Source organism: Chroicocephalus ridibundus, chromosome 8 (genome assembly GCF_963924245.1).
Source record: "Chroicocephalus ridibundus chromosome 8, bChrRid1.1, whole genome shotgun sequence".
Lineage (NCBI taxonomy): Eukaryota > Metazoa > Chordata > Aves > Charadriiformes > Laridae > Chroicocephalus > Chroicocephalus ridibundus.
In genome coordinates, this window is record NC_086291.1 from 40,486,035 (window position 1) to 40,509,433 (window position 23,399).

General features: G+C 58.3%; 3 protein-coding genes and 1 long non-coding RNA gene across 6 annotated transcripts in view; 1 reads left to right on the forward strand and 3 right to left on the reverse strand.

Moving 5' to 3' along the window:
* Nucleotides 1–1,221: 1,221 nt before the first annotated feature.
* DECR2 (2,4-dienoyl-CoA reductase 2) lies at nt 1,222–8,837 on the reverse strand. 2 transcript variants are annotated; one of them, XM_063343639.1, is made up of 9 exons: nt 7,831–8,837; nt 7,615–7,683; nt 7,089–7,140; nt 5,401–5,536; nt 4,870–4,994; nt 4,221–4,314; nt 3,845–3,949; nt 3,074–3,262; nt 1,222–2,269 (listed from the first exon to the last, which is right to left on the reverse strand). In XM_063343639.1, exons 1-9 carry the CDS (start codon nt 8,199–8,201, stop codon nt 2,235–2,237), a joined length of 1,176 nt encoding a protein of 391 aa, XP_063199709.1. In that variant the 5' UTR covers nt 8,202–8,837; the 3' UTR covers nt 1,222–2,234. The 2 variants fall into 2 exon arrangements, with proteins under 2 accessions (XP_063199709.1, XP_063199710.1); XM_063343640.1 differs by having other exon boundaries at nt 3,045–3,262.
* A 144-nt stretch (nt 8,838–8,981) lies between these two features.
* On the reverse strand, nt 8,982–11,586 carry LOC134519438 (nucleoside diphosphate kinase, mitochondrial). The gene is made up of 5 exons (XM_063343641.1): nt 11,428–11,586; nt 9,732–9,862; nt 9,481–9,582; nt 9,263–9,375; nt 8,982–9,160 (listed from the first exon to the last, which is right to left on the reverse strand). Exons 1-5 carry the CDS (start codon nt 11,516–11,518, stop codon nt 9,040–9,042), a joined length of 558 nt encoding a protein of 185 aa, XP_063199711.1. The 5' UTR covers nt 11,519–11,586; the 3' UTR covers nt 8,982–9,039.
* A 26-nt stretch (nt 11,587–11,612) lies between these two features.
* On the forward strand, nt 11,613–23,394 carry LOC134519441 (uncharacterized). The gene is made up of 3 exons (XR_010072219.1): nt 11,613–11,951; nt 21,908–22,025; nt 23,128–23,394. It is a non-coding gene; the product is annotated as an uncharacterized LOC134519441 (long non-coding RNA).
* XPO6 (exportin 6) overlaps nt 15,050–23,399 on the reverse strand; it is a 59,331-nt gene continuing 50,981 nt past the window's right edge. The window contains exons 19-24 of one of the 2 annotated variants that reach the window (XM_063343611.1): nt 21,306–21,420; nt 20,632–20,803; nt 20,061–20,222; nt 18,067–18,165; nt 16,827–17,057; nt 15,050–15,849 (exon numbers count right to left, since the gene is read on the reverse strand). In XM_063343611.1, coding sequence (XP_063199681.1) covers nt 15,748–15,849; nt 16,827–17,057; nt 18,067–18,165; nt 20,061–20,222; nt 20,632–20,803; nt 21,306–21,420 — 881 coding nt within the window. In that variant the 3' untranslated portion in view covers nt 15,050–15,747. The remainder of the gene's footprint in view (nt 15,850–16,826; nt 17,058–18,066; nt 18,166–20,060; nt 20,223–20,631; nt 20,804–21,305; nt 21,421–23,399) is intronic. The other variant, XM_063343610.1, reaches the window with a different exon arrangement.

A 23,399-nucleotide genomic window follows, 5' to 3' on the forward strand; every position in this document is an offset into this window, starting at 1 on the left:
CGGATGACACAAAGCTGGGGGGGTGGCTGACACACCGGAAGGCCGTGCCGCCATCCAGAGAGACCTGGACAGGCTGGAGAGTTGGGCAGAGAGAAACCTTATGAAATTCAAGAGGGGCAAGTGCAGGGTGCTGCACCTGGGGAGGAATAACCCCCCGCACCAGGACAGGCTGGGGGCGACCTGCTGGAGAGCAGCTCCGTGGAAAGAGACCTGGGAGTCCTGGGGGACAACAGGATGCCCATGAGCCAGCAATGGGCCCTGGTGGCCAAGAAGGCCAATGGCATCCTGGGGGGCATCAAGAAGAGAGTGGCCAGCAGGTGGAGGGAGGTCATCCTCCCCCTCTGCTCTGCCCTGGGGAGGCCACACCTGGAGCGCTGGGTCCAGTTCTGGGCTCCCCGGTTCAAGAAGGACAGGGAACTGCTGGAGAGGGGACAGCAAAGGGCTACCAAGATGATGAGGGGACTGGAACACCTCTCTTATGAGGAAAGGCTGAGGGATTTGGGTCTCTTCAGTCTGGAAAAAAGACAGCTGAGGGGGGATCTTATCAACGCTTATAAATACTGAAAGGGTGGGTGTCAGGAGGACGGGGCCCTTTTCAGTGGCGCCCAGGGACACGACAAGGGGTAACGGGCACAAACTTGAACATGGGAAGTTCCACCTAAATATGAGGAGGAACTTCTTTCCTGTGAGGGTGGCAGAGCCCTGGCACAGGCTGCCCAGAGAGGTGGTGGAGTCTGTCTCTGGAGACATTCCAAACCCACCTGGACGCGTTCCTGTGCCACCTGCTCTGGGTGACCCTGCTCTGGCAGGGGGTTGGATTGGATGATCTCCAGTGGTCCCTTCCAACCCCTATCAGTCTGTGATTGTCCCAGAGAAAATACTTGTCCTGGTACCCAGGAAGAGGGATAGTGTGGCTGGGGCAAATCCCAGGAGAGACCCGGGCGAAGGACAATGGCCAGATCCCAGTCCAAGCACTGCACCCCCATCCCCTCTGAAGGGGTCGGTGTGTCACCGAGTCCCTCAGCACCTCCCCTCACCTTTGCCGAGGGACCCAACATCTGCTGGAAACATGTCCCCAGAGCCAGCTGGGGACAAGGAGGTGGCAGGTCCCCAAGCACTGCAGGTCTCAGGTGCCAGGGCCCAACTGCCACCAGGGACTGGGGCCACACAAGGCTGTGTTAGTGGGAACAGTGGTTTCCCATCTTCACAGAGGAGAAGTGGTGCAGCTCAGGGTGGAAGCGCTTTATTCATGGCCTGGAGGAAGGAGCAAAACCTGGCAAGTCTACAATCAAGTAGGAAATGCAGTCAAGTAGGAAAACAAGCTTTGCGGAATTTGGGCTAAAAAAAAAAAAAAAAAAAAACACACAAAAATCAAAAATCGCCGTCAGCAGCGGGAGGCGGCTGCACGCGAGCGGGGTGTGTGTCCCCCCCGGGGTGCTGGCACCCGTTCAGCTCCAGCAGCCCAGCGCAGAGCTCGGCGAGGACAGAATTCCAGCCAGCCCTTGATTTACCCCCGGCTGTACAGAGCGAGGAGACAGCGTGAGACTGGCGTGACAGACAGACAGGGGGCTGACAGACAACCGGACACCTTGGGCTCCCAACAGATACCTCCAACAGAGGTGCCTCTGGTGGGCTTCCACCTCAGCTCCTGGGACAGGGACATCCCAGCTGAACCTGCTCAGGGGACCGCTGCTCCATCCAGGAGCCACCAGAGGGGCTGGGGCCATTTCCCCCTGCCAGGGGACAGTTTGGTCCTTGTTCCCCCCACCCCTGCTGAGAGCTGCCCCCAGCACAAAGCCTGATCTCAACCCAGGACAGGCTGAATTTCACCCCCCTCTCCCAAAAAGGAGCTGGGGGTCTTGGGCAGCTCTCAGGCCGAGATGGGGGAGAGTTGAGGAAGAGGACGGATAACCATGGGACTTGGGAACGGCCAGAACAACCGGGAGGGAGACGCAAATGGGCAGCGAACGCCACAGCCTGCACACCCCGCGCTGTCCCTGCGCCCTCAGCCATGTCAGCTCAGAAGAAAGGAAAGGCACGGAATGGGGGTGCTCCCCACCCAGCATCCCCGGTGCTCCCTCCCCCAGGCGGCAGCAGGATGGGCAGCGTCACCACCACTCGCTGATCAGAGGCAGCAACTATCGGCTCCGACCCTGGGAGACGTCACCCCGAGATGTCCCAGAGCAGCAGCGTTGGGTCACGTTTCTGTCCATCGGTCAATCCCAGGCTGTCCATCATTGATTTTTGTTTGCTCCTGCAGCCCAGAAATCTGCAAGACAGCAGGGAGGTGGGTACACAGTCCTGCTCCCCGAGGCTGCCAGGCGGGACCCAAGCAGGGGGAGAGGGGAATCAAGGAGACCCCTCTCCCAGTAAGCGCCAGGCCCCAGTAACCAGGCCCTTCCCACCTCCGCAGATGCACGCAGCCAACGCGAGTCCTGCGTGCAGCTGAACCGCAACACAAGCCACGCTGCAGTGACTCACGCAAGGAAGAAAGGGGAGGCAGAGGCTGTGAGGACCCTCTGTGCCCAATCCTGCTGGTGGGGCACAGAAAAGGGGCATCGCGTCGCTTCAGGGGACACCCGGAAGTGTCCAGACAAGCATCCTCCAGCAGGAACGACAAAAGATACCACGTCAACCGCAGCCTCAGAGGAAAAACCCAGCAAGTTCTCCTGCCCTTCCCAAATCATTCCTAGGAGGGCTTGGAGATGTTCCCCATGTTGCTCAGTGCCTGCTCTGACGACAGCATGGGGGGGGTGACCCTGCTCCACCTTCCCAAAAGCAGACAGCGGCACGACAAAAGCGCCCCCAAGTCGGGATTTGGTCCGGCTGCCCTCATCCGGAGACCCTGACACCCAGCCTCTGCCTCCTCCTCCCCAAAACAGCTGCCTCAGGACAGGCAGAGCCTGGCACTTGTACAAGGCGACCACCTGAAGAAGGTAGTGCCATACCCATCGGCACGGCAGCCATGCCCCTATACCAGGGGACAACAGGGTTTCTGACACGAGCCCTGCTGTAATCCCACGGAGGGGGGAAATGCACGTCACCTAGAGTTTAGCAGAGGATGAAGCAATACCCAGCATGGCAGGAAAATTGTTGGCGGAGGTCAGCCAGCTCCCGCCATCCACGACCAGGGTGGTGCCCGTCACGTAGGAGGAGAGGCAGCTCGCCAGGTAGAGTGTGCTGTGGGCAATCTCCGTCTTGTTTCCTGCACGCTGGAGGGGGATCATGTCGAACTGGCTTGCTTCCTCGGCAAATCTCCCGCCTGAGTGGTAGAGGAAAAGAGTGAGCAAGGACCACGGGACCGCCTGCCCCCCCACACGCTGCAGCGCCACGTGCACGAGGCTTGCTGAGAGCCCCAGGGAACCCAAATGAGATCCTGGCGCAGCCCTGCAGACAGCCCAGGGCCAAAGGCCTGAGAAGAGAGTTAAACGAGGGGAGCTCAAGCCCAGCAGTGGGATTTCTCCTGCAACAGTGAGTTAAAGACACGATCTCGGAGAGCTTTCAGCCTCTGGGGCTGAACTGGCACTTCGTGAGAGCTACATCAGCAGGCAAGGCAACTGGCCAGGCTGAGCTTTGGGGGAGAACATTACATCAGGGCACCAGAGAGCACAAAGAGCTGCCACTTGACCAAAAAATGAGTGCCCTGCAAGGTACCAAGGATGTGGGAAGGGCTGCTCCCCCAAAGGGACGTGCCAGCTGAGTCACAGGGCAGCCGTGCCCAGCAGCAGCAGCCCCAGCCACATCACACGATTTGCCCGGCGCTGGTGGTCTGTCACAGTCCCCTCCCAGACAGACACCAGCAAGCCACCGCTGACGCAGAGACAGAAGCCCCAGGTCACCTTACCCAGCCGCCGGTAGCCCTCGGTGCCTGTAATGGGGCCCGGCGCCAAGCTGTTCACTCGGACGTTGTTGGGTCCCCACTCCACAGCAAGGTGACGGGTCATGGCATCTGGGAAGGGATTACGACAGGAATAAGAAAAGGGGACCAGAGCCATTCCAGTAATTTTTGGGAGGGGGCAAAAAGCCACAGGAGACCCTGGCCAAGAGCAAAGGGCCCTGGGGGAGAGAAGAGCTTCATCCCAAACCCAGGCACGTAGTAACCACACTGATTCATATTCACCTCTCCCATGGACACCTTCCCATCCCAATATCTGGGAAGAACTGTCTTCCTTACTGGCCCCACACAGCTCGCAGAGCCCCAGCAAGGAGCATTTAGGTACCTATGGCAGCCTTAGCAGTACCAGCATGCACCTGGAGGGCCTGCCCTCGGTAGCTCAGGGTTGCCGTGATGTTAACGATGACCCCACCGTGGTCCTGGGGAAGGAAAGGAGACATGGCATTAGACAGGGAGCAGCACAAGGAGTCACACAGGAGAGTGGCGGGACGAGAGAGCTAGGCTAGGAGGGACAGTCACCTGTGGGCACTGCCACCTCCGCGTTGCTAAGCCTTCAACGAGGCAGCACCACTCACCCGGACTCAATGAGCTGGGGCAGCCAGGAGATGGAGGGGAAAAGCAAAGGCCAAGGGAAAATAGAGGAGCTGGAAAAGGAGCAGCAGATCCCAGCTGCTTCCCTGGCAGGTGGCAGAGCATGGAAAAGTGCCACAACAGTCAAAGCCCCAGGGCTACAGACAGGCAGGATTCCTGGTTGCCACACAGGGGCTGCCACCCCTGGGAGGGAACGGACTGGATCTGAGCAGGGTGGGTGGCAGAGGCCCGGCAGCACAGCCCTGGGTACATGGGTGCTGTGCACCCCTTCTGCCCTCCACACTTCCCTGAATTCCTCAGGAGCAAAGTCTGGTTTGTTTGACATTACCCCCGTGCCTACCAGGAGCCTTTCTATGAAGTCCTCTGGCTCCGGTTCCACTTACCCGGAAATATTTCTCAAAGAGGACTTTGGAGGTGTTGAAGGTGCCGATGGTGTCGATATCTATCACCGTCTTGAAGGCGTTGAAGGACAGGGCGCTGGCTGGGCACAAAAAGTTTCCTGCAGCACCTGAAGAAGCAGCAGCCGGGGGCACAGTCAGAATGGTGCCAAGAGAGATAAGGCAGGTTCTGGGCACTTCTGCGAGAGGGACGAGCAATACTCTCCGGGCAGACTGGAGAGCACACAGGAACAGCCCCGATAAGGGGATAAACAGCTTGTGGCTCTGGGTGGCCAGCAACACAGCCAGCCTGAGGGCAGGAGGGTGCTGTGCAGTGGGAGCAGGGATGATCGGATGGCCATGGATCAAGAACAGGTCTGTGCTTCCTCTGGGATTGTCCCCTTTGCACTCTCAGCAGCTGCCCAGATGCTCCCAGGCCAAAGCAGACACTAGGCAAACACAACCTCCATGCAGGAAAATGCCCTTCCTGGCAGTGAGTCTGTACCTAGCCTTCCCCCTGCCCACCCCACAGCTCACCGTTAATGAGGATGTCGATCCGCTTGAACTCTTTCAGTGCCTCATCCACCGCTGCCACAATGGTTTGGGGCTGCCTGACATCTACGGACAGAGGCAGACACTGCTGGCCTGTGGCTGCCACCAGCTTTTTAGAGGCCTGTAAAAAAAAAACACACAGAGAGGTGAGATTCTTTCTGAGACTCTCTCCTTCTGCAAGGCTTAGGCGCAGACCTCGTAACGGATGAGCAAGAAGTCAGGCAGGAGCCACGTTCCTGTCAGCACGCAGCAAACACTGCGGGCACGGGAGAGACCTGCCTAAACACGGCCAGCTTCAGCCCGGCAGCACCCAGCAGCCAAAGCCCTGGAGCAGCCAGAGGAAGCTCCTTGTCGTGTCCCAGTTGAATGCCAGGTTGGTCCTGAGGCCTCAACTCACTAAGCCCAGTTATCTCCGTCACCTGTCATCCACACAGCACAACCCGAGCAACACCTCCGCAGGGCAAGTACAAAGGTTGGACCCCCAGCAAGGCATTTTTGGCTTGAGCCCAGGCACAATTAACCTTTAGAACCCAAAAACGTCAGTAGGCAAAAGAGCAAACACAGAGCGGCAGTTGCCAGGGTCTGCCCACGAGGCAGAGCGGGCCAGCTCTGCAGCTCATCCTGTGCCACAAACCACCCCCCTGAAGTGCTCGTTAAGAACATGACTCTCCCCAGCAAATTAAGCACAGGGGACGCCCAAACTCAGCAGCAACCCTGCGCAACACCCAGTGACATTCAATGCTCCTGCTCGGGCTCAAGAGGCCCTTTGGTGAGCTTTGAACCCGCATACACCGAGCATCAAGAGCCGGGGCAAGCAGTTCCTGTGTACTCAGAAGACCCCAGTCCCTCAGGACTAAAAAGCTGCTGAGCTTTGAAGCTTGTTTTCTGGCACACGAGCACGAGGGAATGCAAAATGACAGCGCTATCCCCTCCAGGAGGCAGCTGGGTCATGCCAGCTCGCTCCCAAGCGCTGATTTTGATCTCTATTATATTTCAGTGAACTCCACACAGAGCTACCACAAAGCTCTCTCACAGACACTTTCACCCTGAGACCGCAGCACAAGCCACGGTGAAGAACCGAAACTGCGATCAGCCACGTGCAGGGTGGGTGTTTGATCTCCCCAGGTAATCCACAAGGTAATACAGCTTCTTCAGTCACCACTTTCTAGACCTGCATCCTCCCCTCCGTCTCAAGACGCAATATAACTGAGATTTTGAGGCTCAGCGCACCCACCTCAACCCACATAACCCGTAGACAAGGGGGTCTTGCCCTACTCGAAACTGAGATTCACGTTTCACCTTGGGCTCTGCCATTTCCCTGCTGACAAACCTCCACCACAGTTTGTTTCTTTTTGTCTCATCAACAAAAAAGCGACGTGATCCCTGGAACAGACACTCCCAAAGCTGGCGGGGGAGGGTATCACCACGATTAACTGAGCTCTACCTTGAGGTGCAGTGGGTGCAGCCCACCCTAAACCCACATCCACCCTGCCCACCACTGCTCCCTGCTGCTGCTGGAGCACGCGGGGCTGGGAGAAGACAGGGCAGCATGGGTGAGCCATTTCCCCCATTGCACTACTCCCAACTCCACTCAGAGGAGAGGGGCAAAGGATTTCCAGGCGTTTGTAGCTCTCCCTTCAGCCTGCCTGTCCTGCTGGAGCCCACAGACTCACCTCCGACACTCGCTGCAGGTTCCTGCTTGCGATGACCGTCCGGCAGCCGTGCCTGCAAAGAAGCGGCTGGTGAGAAGGACCGCACAGCACCGGCTCCTCACGGTCACCTCAGACCCCTGGAGGTTACCGGGAGTTCGGCCAGTGAACAGCGGGAGGTGGCACAACGCCCTTGGAGGTGAGGAACTGCTGCTCCTCCAGGCTTACAGGACTTAACGAGGGGGAGAGTCACAGAGCACTGGAGAACTATCCCAGCTCTGTGACAGTGCCAGCCGCTGCCTCCCACACCCCCACGACCCCCCAGCGCCTGCAGCAGGCAGGGCTCCCCGCAGCTCCTGCCCGCAGCTCTCCTGAGGGCTCAGTAGGGCTTCGCCCCCCACCTCTCCTAGGCCCCGTTTCCGCAGCCGCCTCAAGGGAAGGGAAGGGAAGCTTCTCCCCGCCCCGTCCCACCGGTGCCCAGGGAGGCCGGGCAAGCCCTCCCCGGGCACTGCCGCCGCCACAGCCCGCAGCCCCGCCGGGCTCCCCGCACCTCATGAAGATCTCGGCAATGCGGAAGCCGATGCCCGAGCCGCCGCCGGTGATGAACGCCACCTGGCCCCTGGGGGGGACAAAGGGACAGTCAGAGCCCAGCCGGCCGCGACCAGCGCGCAGGCCACGGCAGGCCGTGCCCCCCACCCCGCCCCGACCCCTCAGGCCGCGGCCCTGCTCCCGGTGCCGCGGAGGCCCTCAGCGCCCCGGCACTCACGCCAGGATGTCGGGGCTGAAGAGGTGGCGGTACTCGCGGAGGCAGTCGTCGGTGTCCACGTCGGGCGGCGGCCGGGAGGCCGCTCCCTGCTCCGCCATCGCGGCGCGACCCCTGCGACCCAGCCGGCGGCGGCGGTGGCGGCGGCGGGACGGATCGCGGCGGCGCCGCGGGGCAGGCCGGGAGCGCGCGGCCGCAAAGGCTGCCGGGAGCTGTAGTCCCGCCCGTCGCCGCCTGCACTGCGCATGCGCCAGCGGCGGGACGGTTGCCTGGCAACGGCGCGCGGCGCGAGCGGCGTCCCACAGCGCCGCCCAGTGTCCCCGGCGGCGGACGGCTGCGACAGCGGCAGCGCAGCCCCGGCGGGCCGGGGACATCCCAGCGCCACGCCGGGACAGGGCAGCCCCCCCGCGAGCTCCCCAGTACCTCCCAGAGCTTCCCAGTGCCACCCCAGTGCCCCAGGGGACAGCCCAGTGCCCCCCAAGAGCTTCCCAGTGCCACCCCAGTGCCCCGTGGGGACAGCCCAGTGCCCTCCAGAGCTTCCCAGTGCCACCCAGAGGTTCCCAGTACCACCCATGGCTTCCCAGTACCACCCCAGTGTCCCCAGGGGCAGACCGGTGCCCCCCAGAGCTCCCCAGTAACCTCCCAGTGCCCCCGAGGACAGCCCAGTGCCTCTCAGAGCTTCCCAGTGCCACTCAGAGCTTCCTAGCGCTGCCACAGTGCCCCACGGGGACAGACCAGTGCCTCCCAGAGCTGCCCAGTGCCACCCCAGTGCCCCGTGGGGACAGCCCAGTGCTTCCAGAGCTGCCCAGTACTAACCCACAGTCGCCCAGGGACAAACCAGTGCCTTCCATAGCTGCCCAGTACTGCCCAAGTGCCCTCCAGGGATAACCCAGTGCCTCTCACGACTTCTCAGATCTTCCCATTACCACCCCAGAGCCCCCCAGGGACAGACCAGTGCCTCCCAGAGCTGCCCAGTACTGCCCCAGTGCTCCTCAGGGGCAGCCCAGTTCCTCCCACAGTTTCCCAGTACCATGCCGATGACCTCTAGGGACATCCCAGTACCCTCCCAATGCCCCCCAGTACCACCCCAGTGCCCCCACCAAGGCCCACGGCGCTTCCCGGCAGCATCCAAGGGAGGAGAGCGGAACCACGACTGGCAGCACTGGGGTTTATGGGGGGGGGTGGGGGGGTCCCGGTGGAGCGGGGGCCACCCTATGGCCCGTAGGTGAAGTCCCGGTCCCCGCTCTCCCAGGCCACCAGCTCGTCCCGCTGGAACCAGAAGCCGATCTCCCGCTGGGCCGTCTCCACCGAGTCGCTGGCGTGGACCACGTTCCTGTGCAGGGACGGGGACGGGGACAGTGCCGTGAGCTGGGGGGAGGTGGGGGGGAAGCGGTCCCACCGCTGGTATCCCCCTGCCGCCCGCCCGTGCCCCTACCTGCTGACGTGCATGCTGAAGTCCCCCCGGATTGTCCCTGCCGCCGCCGCTGCCGAGTTCGTGTCCCCCACCATGGTCCGCGTTGACTTGACCACGTTGTAGCCCTCCCACACCTGCGGGACAGGGGACGCCTGAGCCCCCTCGACCCCCCCCTCCTCCCACCCCTGGGACCCCTAGATCTCCTCGGGACCCCCAATCCCCCTGTCCCGTCCCCTCACCATGGCCACCACTGGCCCCGATGTCATGTAGGTGAGGAGCGCGGGGTAGAAGGGCTTCTGCCGCAGCTGCTGGTAGTGCTTGTCCAGGAGGCCCTGGTCCGCCTGATGGCAGCGCAGGGTGACAGTGGGGACACCCCGATGGTGCCCTCCGCTGGCACCCCCCTCCCGGCACCCTCCTGCACCGGCTTTGTGGCACCGGGAGCAGGGTGCCCAGAGGGGACGGGTGGCAGCTGGGTGGGGGGGACGGGTACCTGAAGCAGCTTCATGGCCACCAGCTTGAAGCCACGGCGCTCGAAGCGCTGGATGACGTCCCCCACCAGCCGCCGCTGCACCGCGTCCGGCTTCACCAGCACCAGCGTCTTCTCCTGCAGCTCTGGGGGGGCTGTGCGGGGACCAAGGGGCCATTGTCACCTCCGGGTATGGCACACAGGCCACCAGCACGCGCAGGTGGCGGCAGCAGGACCCCACGCCGTGCCAGGGGCACCACGAGTCGCTGCTCGGTCCCAGCGGGCAGTGGCTGCTGCGGGGTGACCCTGTCCCCATCCCTGTCCCCATCCCAGGGCTGTGGCCCCCTGGCCAGGCTGTGCCCAAGGGACACGCTGCAAAGCCCTGATGGCTGTTGGGGACACGTCCGTGACCGGGAAACACTCTTTAACCTAGCGTGGCTCTGGTTTTGGCCGGGCCCACCGCACTGCCGCGTCCCGATGCCAGGGTGCAGGTGCCACCCCATGTGCCATCGCTCCTGCCTGGCCTCGGGTGCTTCCCCCTGCCCGCAGGCAGCCGGGCACAAAGCGGGTCCCCAGTCACAGCCCTCCACTGGTGGAGAGCAGCACCGTGGGAGGGGGGGGTCCGTCACCGCCGTCACCCATGGCGTGGCAGGGTCTGGCATTACCATCACCCATGGACTGTGGCACCGCAGGGTCTGGCATCACCGTCACCCGTGCCACCATGGGATGGCAGGGGCCAGCATTGCCACCATCCCCCTTGCCCCCACCGCTGGCCCTGCCGCAGCCGCGCTGGCAGGAGGGGACAGGAGTCCCCCGAGGGACAGCGCGTCCCGTCCGGCGGAGGAAGAGGACGAGGACGGAAGGGAGGGAGGGAAGGGAGGGAGGGAGGACGCCAGGCCGGGGAGTTTTGCTGGCAGCCCCAGGCTTCGGGGTCCTACCCCGATTTCACCCGCTTTTCTGGGCATTGCTGCATGTGGCCAGGCTTCACATGGCTCCCACCCTGGGGATGGCACAGGGGTTGTCCCATCCCGGCCCTGGGGACCCCAAACCCCTCCGGACCCCCAGGACGATGCCAGGGGAGCCACCAGCTCCAGCCTCTGCCCCGTCCCGACATACGGGATGGGACCCCGGCACTGACCCACACCACGAAGCAGTGAGGGACCCCACGAGCTGGACACGCTGCCGGGCAGGCTGCCCCTGCGGTGAAGGGATGGGGCGTTGCGGGACTGGGGGCACTGGGAGGGGATGGGGCAGTGGGCACCACGGGGGCAGGATGGGGACCCAGGGGCAGGACGAGGATGGCGACAGGGTGCCCAGGAGCAGGACAGGGGTTGGGAGAGGGTCCCCAGGAGCAGGAAAAGGAAGGGGCTGAGGGCAGTGTGGGGATGGGAAAAGGGTCCCCAAGGGACAGGATGAGGATGGGGACAGGGACGCTGGACAGGGAAGGGGCTGAGGGCAGCACGGAGATGGGGACAGGGTCCCCAGGGGCAGGACAAGGATAGGGACAGGGTCCCCCGGGGCAGGATGGGGAAGGGACTGAGGGTAGGACAGGGATGGGGACAGGGTCCTCAAGGACAGGACAGGACAGGGATGGGGACAAGGTCCCCAGGGACAGGATAGGGAAGGGGCCAGGGGAGGGACAGAGCTGGGGTCGCCAGGAGCAGGACAGGGACGGGGACTGGGTCCCCAGGGGCAGGACGGGGAAGGGGCCGGGTCTCACCGGAGCCGTAGCAACGGGGCCCGGGGGGGAGGCTCGGGCCCGGCTGCCCCCGGAACAGGCTCCGGGCCAGGCAGCGCCCCAGGGAGCCCATGGCGGGGCCGGCGGGTCGGACCTGGCCGCGGCGGGGCTCGCCCGCCCCGCGGAGGCTTTAAGGGCCCGGCCGAGCCCGGGGACGGGTCAGGTTTCCGTCCCTCCCCTTAAAGCAGCCGCCGGGACCGGGCGGCCGCCGCGCCTGCACGGAGCATCCCGGTACGGGACATCCTCCCGACACGGAGCATCCCAGATATGGAGGGTCCCCGGTAGAGACCATCCCCAGCGTGGAGCATCCCTGGTACAGAGCATCCCAGTACGGGGCATCCTCCCAGCACTGAGCATCCTGGATACGGATGATCCCCGGTACGGGGCATCCCTAGTATCCTGTACCAGGACCACTCCGGTACAGAGCATCCTGCCGGCGTGGAGCATCCTCAGGGCACAGAGCATCCCAGGTACAGGGAGCATCATCCTGGCTCGGAGCATCCCAGGTATGGACCACTCTGGTATGGGGTATCCCTAGTGTGGAGCATCCCTGTAAGGGAGCATCGCTGGTACAGAGCAGCCCAGGTATGTGGCATCCCTAGTATCCCATACAGAGTATCCTCCCAGCACGAAGCATCCTTGGCACAGAGCATCCTCCCAGCATGAAGCATTCCCAGTATGGAGCACCCCAGCATGGGACATACCAACATGAAGCATCCCTGGGCATGGAGCGAGCCCTTTCTTTTGGTGGGGTTGAGCCCCAAGCCCTGCACCCATCCTCTGGGTGACCCAGGGGAGACCTGCACCCTCCCAAAACCCAGATCTATTTTGTGCTTTGCCCCTGATGGTCCAGGCAAGGAGAGAGCCTGGGTCAGCCTGAGCTGGGGTGCCCTCCACTGGGACATGAGTGGGTGCTGGGAAAGGGGTGCAAGACCCTTAGGGGGAGTGGCAGAGGCTGCCCCTGCCCTGCTCACCTGCAGCACGGCCCAGGCAGGAGCCCCCGTGCTCCCTGCATCACCCAAGGCTGTGGGGAGCAGGGAGGGGGACGAGCCCCGAGCAGGCAGAGGGGACAGGGACAGAGGTACCTGTCACCCCGGGCTGTGTCGAAGGAGGCGGAAAGGAGGGGGAGTTTGTGAAGCGGGGATGGGCAGAGCCCTGCAAAGGAGAGAGGGATGCTCCCCCACACAGCAGCGCTCCTGCTCAGACCGGAGCGTTCCTTCGGGGGGGAATTAAATGGGGGAGGGAGCTCTGCTGCTCCCAAGGGCAGGGGCACCCCTGCAGGCAGGTCCCTGGGGGCTGGCTCGTATGGAAAGCCCCAAAAGCAAATCGCTCTTTATCGAGCTTCTGAACTCCCAAGACGCTTCTTGAGAGAACAGCTTGACGCAAATATTGCTATTAAAATATCTGCAAGTTCACGGAAAAATCCTGATCCCTCGGAGCCCGGTTTCTAGACCTGTGATAATTCGAACGATGAGTTGAGGAACAGTAACAGGGCTGGGAGGGGGGCGGGGAGGCTGGACTTGAGCCTGGCTCCAACACGCATTTGGCTCCTCCATCCCCCCGTCTCCTTCCTCACCCCCCAAAGTGTGGGCAGTGGGGGGCTGGGGCTACCACTAGCCACAGCCTGGGGGGAACACTCCCCTCCTGCAAGGGCCTGCTGGGCTCAGCATGGCTACAAAAGCACCCGACGTGGCTTCCCCATGGGCGGAGAGACCACCAGGTCTTCCCAAACGGACTTTTTGCTGGCCAGAAGCTGGTGCCACCCACAAAAAACAGAAGGCTCGAGGTGGGAAAAGGCCCCTCTCCCGTGTCCGATGGTACAGAGGAAAGGGTTTCGGTAGGGAAGATTTAGGCACGTACACAGAAATCGGGTGCCCTTCGATATTTACCTGCTGCCCTGCTCGCCCAGAGGGCCGGTGCTGCCCTTTGGGTGACGGCTGGCAAAGGACAACCAGCTCTTAGCCCCAAGGGCTGGCAGGTTCCAGCCTGGGCTTTGGCCACCTTCCAGCCGCTGCCCTTGACCAGCTGCTCAGCACCAAGGGAAAAAAAAAAAACAAAACACCACGAAAAACGTGGACTTTCACCCTCTGTCAACCAAACGTGTCGCAAGAAACAGAAGCGCCACCAGCCCAGACAGCCACGCCGGGAAGAGAGCTGTGGCCGTGGCAGATGGCGTCCCCTTAGTCCACCTCCAAAGGATGCCACAGCCAGGGTGCTGGGTTGGAGGAGGTGGCAGATGGCTACCACTGTCCCCTGCTGCGGCTCGGAGCAGGGAAGAACTGCTGTGAGGTACTAGGGTGGCAGCTCAGGAGGAGGGAGAGGCTCCGTGGGCATGTTTGGAGCCTGCACCGCATCTTCATACACCTAGTAACCACCAGGAAAAAAAGGAGGAGTCCAAGTTTGAAGCGCAGGCTCGGTTACTCCAGAGCCGGCTGCTCTGCTCCACGCGCTCCTGGTGCGGGCTCTGGCTTGCAGGGAGAGGGGTGCCTTTCACTCCCCGGGGACGTCGGAGCTCTGCAGTCTGGTGGTAGATCATCACCCACCTTCTCGCTGGTCTTCACGCACCCGTGACCTCTGCAGTCAGCGGTTCACAGCCCTCAGTGGCCAGGATTGTACTGGTGAGGCATGTCCTTGGCGGGCTGGACTCCAGTTCACGTCCAACTTCCAACTCGAGCCTCTCACTCGCAGGGCATGAAGCTCAAACATCAAACTGCTCCCAGTTCCGCCAGCCTGGATGCAAGGCTGCGTCTGTCCACAGGTTATCCAAACAGCGTGCGTTATCTCCAAACGGCAAACATGCGCGTCGCAGGGTGTTGTTTTTTTACAAAACCGTCACTAGAAGAACTGTGGAGCAAGCGCTCCCCACGCTCCATCTCACCCCGACACCTCCCAGCTGTCCACGTGCAGCCATCTCACTCCAAGTCTGTGCCGGTGAATGTCCACGGGAGAACCCACACGAACCTTAACACCTCCTCCAGGCTCGCTCCCTTCACAGCCACAGCTCCTGATGCCACCGGGCAGCCCTTAGTGCGGCCGCCCTTGTAACCACAGAGAATTAAGACTGATTTAATGCTCTCTAGTAGCTATCGGACTAGACATTTCGGCGCAAAATCCTTCCCAGCTGCATAATTAGCGATTCACAACCCCACAACATCTGGTCTTGTCTGACTGGGATTGTAACCTTATGCCCAGATGCCACTATGGGCTCATTCTGGCCAGGGGCTGGCCTTCGGCTCAGGTCTCCTATGGTGCAACACGGTGAGCGTTCGGAGATTTTCTTCCTGCGGGCAGCTCTCGGTCAATGCGGACAACAGACTGCTGGAGGGAATAAACAGATCGCCACAACGGCTAACAGAAAACAGCAGGGAACAGAGGTGGAAAAGACAACGAAGGGAGAGTGGAGAAAGAAGCCAGCACCGGTCTAGCACAGCACCCTTCAGGAGCCGCTGGATTTTCTGGGAGCCCGGACAAGGCATTTCTGCACCCCAGGCCCAGTACAGGGAACGACGGGGTCTTGCCTGATCACGGGGAAGGGTTGCAGATCGCTGCCTGCGTCACAAAACGCATTTTCACGGAGTAGAACGGCTCGGTGACAGCCAGGCCTACAAGGAAACTGAAACAAGTTATTTAAAACAACAAAGTAAGCACTTTATTTCCATTAAGCATGTTGTTTTAGTATCACAATGGAATGATGAGAAAACTTTTTTTAAAAAAAAAAAAAAAACAACAAAACAACCCAAAAAAGTCTCTAATCCCCACAAACAGCAGGGAGGTTTTCAAGGCAATTTAAAAACAAAGGGAGTGACAGAAGTGCCAAAACAGTCCCAACATCACGAGTCTCCTCCTCCGAGAGCTGGGCAGGGGCAGGAAGGTGGAATGACACGAAGGTACGAATGTCTGAAGTAGTCTTTGGCGCTTCTGCCTCACGTTCGACACGCACATGATCTCTCGAGACAAGTCCACAGAAATCTCCGGACGCAACAAAAGTGCTACGTTAGTAGAACAAAACCCCAGCGAGTGGACTTTTGCAGACAGCTGAGATGCCCTGCGGTTGGGCGTTAAGACACATCCTTGCAGCCAGTGCTGACTCCAGCTGGGGGCCCTTTGGGTTGGGAAAGGAAAAAAAAAATAAAATAAAAAAAAAAATAAAAAGGAAGCGTGGTGAGTGAATCCAAGATGTGCCCACGTGCAAGACACGGCGTCCTGCAGTACTGACAAAACCGGGGAGGAGAGAAGGTGGTGGCAAAAGGAAAACACGGATCCGTTCCCTACAGTGATCAAAACACGAGTCCAGTGCAGTAACTATAGCTTCACAGTTCCAGGGGGCAAACTGTCATTGCAGAGTCTGTAGTAACGCAGGTCATTCACCAGTCTGTGCACATTCTGGGTAAACGATGGCAGGTCCTGGAAAAGATCAAACACCACGTTGTACTGCAAACGGAGCAACACCTACCAGCCCTGTCGCACAGCGGAGAACGGAAAGGAACCGCGGGGGCCAAACGCCCCACGTGTATTTTCATACACGGGAACAACAGACCCCTTTCTCCAGAGTCTGAGCCCAGGAAACACCAGTTTCTGTAGCCCAGGGAGCAGAGATGGCCCCAGAGCTGCCCCACGCTGGGTTGGCTACAGAGAGCTGGGCTCTGCTCACGGCTCTGACTCCTCGGCGTGCAGTCAGGCACATCACAAATGGTCACAACACGGCCATCTGCAGCAGCAACTGCTCACCGCTTTCCTGCCAAGGCTCCTGGGCGCCACGTTCCCCGTAACAAAGGTCAGTTTTCCTGAAGAGTGATTGCCTTCTAGAGTCCAGTGACTCTCCCAAGGCTCCTTTCCTCCCCTCACCCTTGGTTCCAAATCCCCTCCACCTCCCACGTGAGGACAGGTGAGCTTCAGCAGATGGAAGCCACAACCTGCTGCACTGCCTTGACGTTCCACAGGGAGGTTACAGACCCCCCCATTTGCTCCACACTCATATGAGGAGTTTGAAAGAATCGCGAGCCATTGCAGCTACTCCTCTGTCATCTCCACTGTAACCCTCAAACATCTGGCTGGCAGCTGGAGCGAGATTTTGGCAAGGATCCGAGTGTCCCACTCTAGAAAATGTCAGTCTACCCTTATGAAAACTTCCTCCAGGAAACATATTCCCTAACCCCCCCAGCATTCAGCAGCCTGAGAGAGATGAGATGGCAGTTCTGCTACTGACAGTGAAAAACCCTTGGCTCGGCATTGCTGAGTACGGAAGGGTTTGCGACAAAAGAGGTAACTGCCTCTAAACACCGCCCTGAGAGGCTTGGGGCTGCCTGCGAGCGCATTCTAGGAGAAAAACTCCACGTGTCCCGGGAATTCTGGCACTCTGCTGCAGCATTTCCCCCTCTTACCCTGTCCATTTTGAAATTCCTCCCCAGCACGTTCTTCTGGTTTGAGTCCACACCATCACAACTGGCCAGGAACTCGGGGAGAAAGGCTGAGTAGAAGCCGTCAAAGTCCACTGAGGCCATGTTGTAGGTGGCAATGCCGATCTCCTCCTGCAACAGGTCGTGCGACTTGTGGACAAGCACCTGAAGTAGCACGTTCACAAACTGGAACAGCATGGTCGTCCGGAAGATCTTCTGCACGGTGAGAGAAGCACACAGTTAGGCGTCTTCACACCAGCGATCCTCCCACAAGAGGGACCGCAGCAGCCAGCACGGTGCCTCAGAAATACCGACCCATCGCGGTCAGACCAGGCACGTCAGCGCGGCTGCACAGGGCCACTTCCACACCAGCAGCTCCTGCAAGCTCTTGTGAGCACAGAGGTAGTTTGCCAAGCCAAGCCAAGATCACGAATGGCCGCAATAAGCTAGATTAATATCAGCTTTAAAGTTAACAGTGAGTTTGGCCACACTTACATCATGTCTCTGACCCAAGTTTTAAGCACCTGGCATTTAAGCAAACAGCATCAAGTCCCATTCGAACTCCAGCCAGTTTTAGCCCTGCACAGGGCTCCTGGAAGGCAGGGAATCTGCAAAACGCAGCTGTTCACACCATGGGCTGTCCTTCAGTTGTGACCGCAGACGCTAACCCGAAAGCTCTGCTTTCACAGGCTAACCAGAAGGGCAAGACCCTGGATTCCCACTCTAATCCTTCACGACAGCAGCTAACAAGTCTAAATGAGAGGGTCTGGAGGATGAGTCCTGCACGACAGCGATGGACAACCGCCTGGCAGTGACTGGCTGTGAGCAACAGATACCCTGCGGCTGACCTAGGTGAGAGTGGTGGAGGGACTGGGCCGCTGTCCCTCCGGTGATCCTAATTTCTCTGCTTCCTCAGGCAAATTGCCCTGTCGCTGTGAATGCTCTTTGCCTTCCCTCCTTGCCCCAGGAGGGCACACACATCAAGGCTTTGCTTTGACTGATTGAGTTGGGATCTTTCCCGCGCCCGCTGCAGCAGCCTCAGGGAGGTGGTAACGCCACTCTGACCAACAACACGTCCATTAGGACCACAGCGACCAACCAAAAAGCTGTGGCATAAAAGTCCCCAGATCCTGACCTTCAGCTTCTGAGCAGTTTGAAAACAAGTCTCAGAGGAGCACCCACCTGTCACCATGCACAGAGCGTGCACTGGTCAGCTAGGACCCACCTTGTGGTAGAGCTTCTGCTTGGTGTTCAGCGTCTCCAAGTAGAAGAGATTCTGCTTGAACAGGTGAATGTCGGGTTGCAGGAAGGACTGGCCAAATGCCTACGAACAAAGCAGAACTGAAGGAAGGGGACTGACATTCCAATGAGTATCAGACCTGCCAGGCAGAACATCATCATTTTCACCCTGACAAACCCCTGGGAGCCTCTGTTGCTTCTCGGTGTGGCAAACTGCTAAGAGAGGCGGTTGTTTAAGTCAACCGCACTGCTGCCAGACCAAGGGGAATGCAGGAACTCTGGTGGAAACACGCTCGTATCCTCGCGGAACAGTTGCTAGGCTGGGTCTGTTGGGAGCAGGCGGGCCAAGCTGGAGGAACGCAGATGCCGAGCACAGCTGCCCTGGCAGGCAGCTTGCTCCTGAAGGATTCGGCTGTTTCCCAGGGACGCTACCTAAGGCAGCACAGCGAGCACGAACGAAACCAGAACACGCACGTGGGTCTTGTTCTCAATCTAAGTCAAGAGACCAAGGTGACTGGCAGACGTGTTTAACGTGTTACTGCACTAAATTTGAAAGAAGTTAGAGCTGGGAGGTTGACCTGGCCGTTACAGAAGGAGGAAAGAGCCCCAGGAACAAAATTTGATGGACTCTGCTGAACTAGTCTGGTGGGCCTGCACAGACGTCGTGACAAAACACCTTTTACACCCTGAGCTCCTCTGGAACACTGTACAGATGAGGCAGGCAGATCTGCTACGCTCCGTACAGAGGCAGGCAGCAGAATGTTACCAGCTGCTGCTCCAAGGCATCATGAACAGAGGAATTTATTCCCCCACATCAGCCATTTATTGTTAGAGGGACAAAAAAGGCCCAGGTCCCTTCAAGACTGAGCCAGTTCTGGACTCGGATCTGTGGAAACCAGCACACAAAGTAGTCATACCCTCAACACAAAACACGGGCTGCTCTCGCAACGGAGAGCATTTAAAGAAAAAAACAAGAGACCGAGCATCAGGAGAGACTGAGATGTTTGGACAGCCCTGCATGGACCTGCCTGGGCCTCACTCACATCGAAAAACGTTACGATTAGGAAAGGCCAGAGAGAAACACCGGCACGCTTTATGCCAGCGCAAGAGCTCCCTCTTCACTCCCGGCTCAGAAGGGACCCAGGGAGAAGCGCTCCACAACGGGGCGGCTCTGCAAAAAGCCCTGCCGCCTGAAGTCTAAGCACGTGGCCCTTCGCTCCGGCGTCCACCGCCCTCGGAGGACAAGCCCTACACTCTGAGGTTGCAGGGCATGGTGCAAACGTGCTGTTGTTTACACCGACCAGGGCTGGAGGTGAAGGGCCCCACACCAGCTACTCTGATAACACATTATTATTTTTTTTTTTTTTTCTCATTTTCGTTGGAGTTGCGCTGCCTCTTTTGGGGACAGTTCTTACATCTATGAACCGCACGGGAACTCGTTTGGCCAGCTCTGACTTAAGTACCACGTGGAATACAGTCTGTTGGGATTAAAACTTTGCTGGCTCCATATATGCCCTGGCATGCTGCCTTTGCCTTCTCTATTCCCCAGGCCTATATAGGAGATTACCCCACTGACCCTTCTCTACCCGATCCCATGGTACAGCACCGAACAAGTCCAAAAGACACCTCAGTCTCAGGAAAACTTTCCTGCACTGACGATTTGTCCCAGTGTTAGCCACAACACTTGTAACAGAAAGTAAATGGGTCAGCGTCAGCAATATATTTTTAGGTCCAGATGCAGGATGGGACATGGAAAGGAATTAACATTCCTTCCTCACTGCTTGCTCCCCGTCTCAGTGAGGCACCGTGCCTTGCGAGCACATCAGCAAAGACCACTCCACCAGCGCTTTGATTTTTCCATAGCTCCTGAAGGCAAGACCTCGCTCAAGACATGGTCTAATCCCCATCAGCCACGCGCTGAAGGCACCGACACCGGTAGCATACGCTCCGTTGCAGAAAGGGTTCTGGAGGCTGAGTTACCTGCATAATGGCACTGAACTGCGCTTCGTTCTCCATCTGCTCTTCTCCTACTCCTCTTTGGACACTAGCCAACACACTAGATTTGAAGAAGTATCGCCAATTGTGGTGGAGGACCCGGAAAAGCAGCTCGAACAACTCCGCTTTCACATCAGGAGATGAGCGCTAGGAGGAGAGGAGAACAAACAAACTCAAAGCAGGCTCGTGCGCCGGAATCCCGCTCAGCCCCTGGATCCCACTCTAGGAGCACCCTGTCAGGTGGCCACCCAGGGCAGAGCTTTGTTGCCAATGTACCACAGCATCAAAGCATTTTCTGCTAAGGAAGGCACCAAACTAGGCAACTGTTGGGTCAGGCTAAGAACACATCACCGAGTTTTGAGTTTTACCTCCTGCTTTGAGCACATCTGTATTTTTAGCCTCTCTTGACAATTCCTGACCGCTTCCAATTCCCACTGCCCAGCCACCCAGTTTTCCCTGCCCAGGGGCTGACATTTACAGCTCTTGGAAAACAAAAAGCAGCAATGCCTTCCCTCCCTGTCTCCCCTGCCTGCGCCTCGCCCAAGGACAGTCCTACCTCTGCAATGATGGGGTAGACCTGCTCCATGCACAGTGAGATGACGCTGGGTAGAAAAGGCTTGAATACTTGGCCTGGCTCTTGTACCACCACTTGCAGAATTTTCAGAAACTTCTCCACCACCCGACAGCCAGTGCTGCCCTCATGGAGGATGCTCTCTGCCAACTGCTCTCTACGACAAAAAACAAAGTCATTGCATAGGAACCTTCCCAGAGATCTCCAGGGTTACTTAATTTAAAGGAGAGGAGGTAGTGCCTCTAAACTTGCTCAACTAATACAGACCAAGTATATTAAGTCACAAAAGGGAGCTAGGTTTTGACTGAGGATTGACAGACACCACCCCCACTCCTGAACAAAAGCCTGAATGGTAGTTGGGGCACCCTCAGATCTTGGGTAGGAGTTAATAGGCAATGCAAGAGTCTGGTTCAGTATCACGCGCTTCCAGAAAGCCCATGGGAGAGCTGAAATTGCACGATGGTCTGTCTGATTGATGTGCGTGGGCTGGGTGACTTCAGACCTGAAGGCTTTTCCTTAGATTTAGCCCTGGAACATGAAAAAAGTCTGGACACAAGGGGTTGGAAACACTACGCTCTTTAGGGGCCTGTTGTGTGAGCAGCTTACTAAGATAAATCATGCCGAGGGATAAGAAAGAAGCGACCAGTGTGGGACAATACCTGGTGAACATGTTTAGGAAGGTCTGTATGATCTGCTCGGTGAAAGGCACTCCCATCTGCACCCTCAGTCCTTGAAACAGAGTGAGGAAGAAGCTCAGCATCTCATCCGTCACATCTAAGATAGGAACAGGAAAGCAAAAGGAACAAGTTAAGGTAACACTCAAGGGCATCAATAAAGTCTTTTATATGAGATTTGCTCCTCCTGTACAGGGAACCCCATTTACTCTTGGAAATTTGGCAGCAGGGTTGCTATTAGAAACCGAAGCCAACAGCTGGTATTTAGAAGTTAAAGACTGTTCTTTAGCTTAACAAGCTTAAAGATTGTTCATCCATTTCCGAAAGCCACCAGGGATGATAAATACAGCCAGCACCAAACAACGCCGAGCAAATAAAATACTACCAGCAAGGCCCTTAGCCTGGTCTGCCTACACAGAGTGCTTGAACAAAGCCCTGGCGATGGGCTGGGCCGATCTCCAGTTGCTCGCTGCTCGTACAGGGTTAACAGGAAACACAAGGAAATCCAAAACAGCTACACAGCTCGGGATGGCCAGGAGACGATCCAGCTCCTCTTTATTTTCTTTTTTTTTTTTTTTTTTTGGCAGGAACTGAAGAGACCCTTCTGACTTCAGAAGTTGTCTTCAGCACGTGGTTATGCAGTTACCTGATCAGCACTGTAGCTAATTCTTCATCAGTCCCAACACGCTTAATTGAATAACCACGGTAAGCTGACGCTGCTCAACTCCTCCTTCATACAGCCTTTTATAGCCAATACATAGCAACTGCACGAGGCTGCTAGCCTGTTCCGAAAACAACAGTTCACTGGAGTCACAGCATCAGCTTGCTGTCTTGGATCCCCTCTGTGTTTCAACTTTGGTTTGCCTCCCCCACGCCTGCTTCACTGAGAAAATCCCACCTAGCTCCAAAAGTTTTCCGGGAACGCCTTGCTCTTCGTAAGAGAAGCTGCTGTAGTCCCGGGCATTCGAGCTACCCTGATGTGATATTGGCCACAAGATCGTCAAGCAACAGTCCTGGTTACGTCTCAGCAGCCTTGCTTTTACAGGGGGAAAAAGTCCCCCATGTCACAGAAACAAAGAATGGTAGGGTTGGAAGGGACCTCTGGAGATCACCCAGTCCAACCCCCTGCCAGAGCAGGGTCACCCAGAGCAGGTGGCACAGGAACGCGTCCAGGCGGGTTTGGAATGTCTCCAGAGATGGAGACTCCACCACCTCTCTCGGCAGCCTGTGCCAGGGCTCTGCCACCCTCACAGTAAAGAAGTTCCTCCTCATGGTTAGGTGGAACTTCCTATGCTCAAGTTTGTGCCCGTTACCCCTTGTCCTGTCACTGGGCGCCACTGAAAAGGGCCCCATCCTCCTGACACCCACCCTTTAAGTGTTTATAAGCGTTGATAAGATCCCCCCTCAGCTGTCTTTTTTCCAGACTGAAGAGACCCAAATCCCTCAGCCTTTCTTCATCAGAGAGATGTTCCAGTCCTGTCAGCATCTTGGTAGCCCTTTGCTGTCCCCTCTCCAGCAGCTCCCTGTCCTTCTTGAACCGGGGAGCCCAGAACTGGACCCAGCACTCCAGGTGTGGCCTCCCCAGGGCAGAGCAGAGGGGGAGGATGACCTCCCTCCACCTGCTGGCCACTCTCTTCTTGATGCCCCCCAGGATGCCATTGGCCTTCTTGGCCACAAGGGCACATTGAGGTCGTTTGACCTCATCTGATGAAATCTACTCCGCTTTGTCCTCAAGCTTCTGGAGAGAATGTAAACAGCAAAAATAGCCAGACGAGGTATTTTAAATTGGGGTTTTTTTTGTGCTCAGGATCAGCTCCGTTCCTGATTCACTGCTGAACGCAACACAAGGCATCTCCATCATCTGGAAGTGCGACAAACTTCCATGCCTGTATCCTGGCCGGCAGAGAAGATCTCCCTTTCTGATTCAGCCCAGCCCAGCCCACCCGGAAGCCCAGACTGACATTACACTTAGGCACAAACAAGCCCGCACACTTCACACCACCACGATTCTCTGATGACGACTTTGGATGTTATCAGCAGGGCATAAAGCTACTCACAGCATTAAAGCCTGTCCTATGG

Excerpts from the sequence above, each read along its gene's own strand:
- LOC134519438 (XM_063343641.1), bottom strand. The coding sequence starts at position 11,518 with ATGGGCTCCCTGGGGCGCTGCCTGGCCCGGAGCCTGTTCCGGGGGCAG. Across the intron at positions 9,583-9,731 it reads TGGCCATGAAGCTGCTTCAG|GCGGACCAGGGCCTCCTGGA; the intron begins GTACCCGTCCCC and ends CGCTGCCATCAG. Across the intron at positions 9,376-9,480 it reads CGGGGCCAGTGGTGGCCATG|GTGTGGGAGGGCTACAACGT; the intron begins GTGAGGGGACGG and ends CCTGTCCCGCAG.
- DECR2 (XM_063343639.1), bottom strand. The coding sequence starts at position 8,201 with ATGTCCCCGGCCCGCCGGGGCTGCGCTGCCGCTGTCGCAGCCGTCCGC. Across the intron at positions 7,684-7,830 it reads TTCAGCCCCGACATCCTGGC|GGGCCAGGTGGCGTTCATCA; the intron begins GTGAGTGCCGGG and ends TGTCCCCCCCAG. Across the intron at positions 4,315-4,869 it reads TCTTTGAGAAATATTTCCGG|GACCACGGTGGGGTCATCGT; the intron begins GTAAGTGGAACC and ends TTCCTTCCCCAG.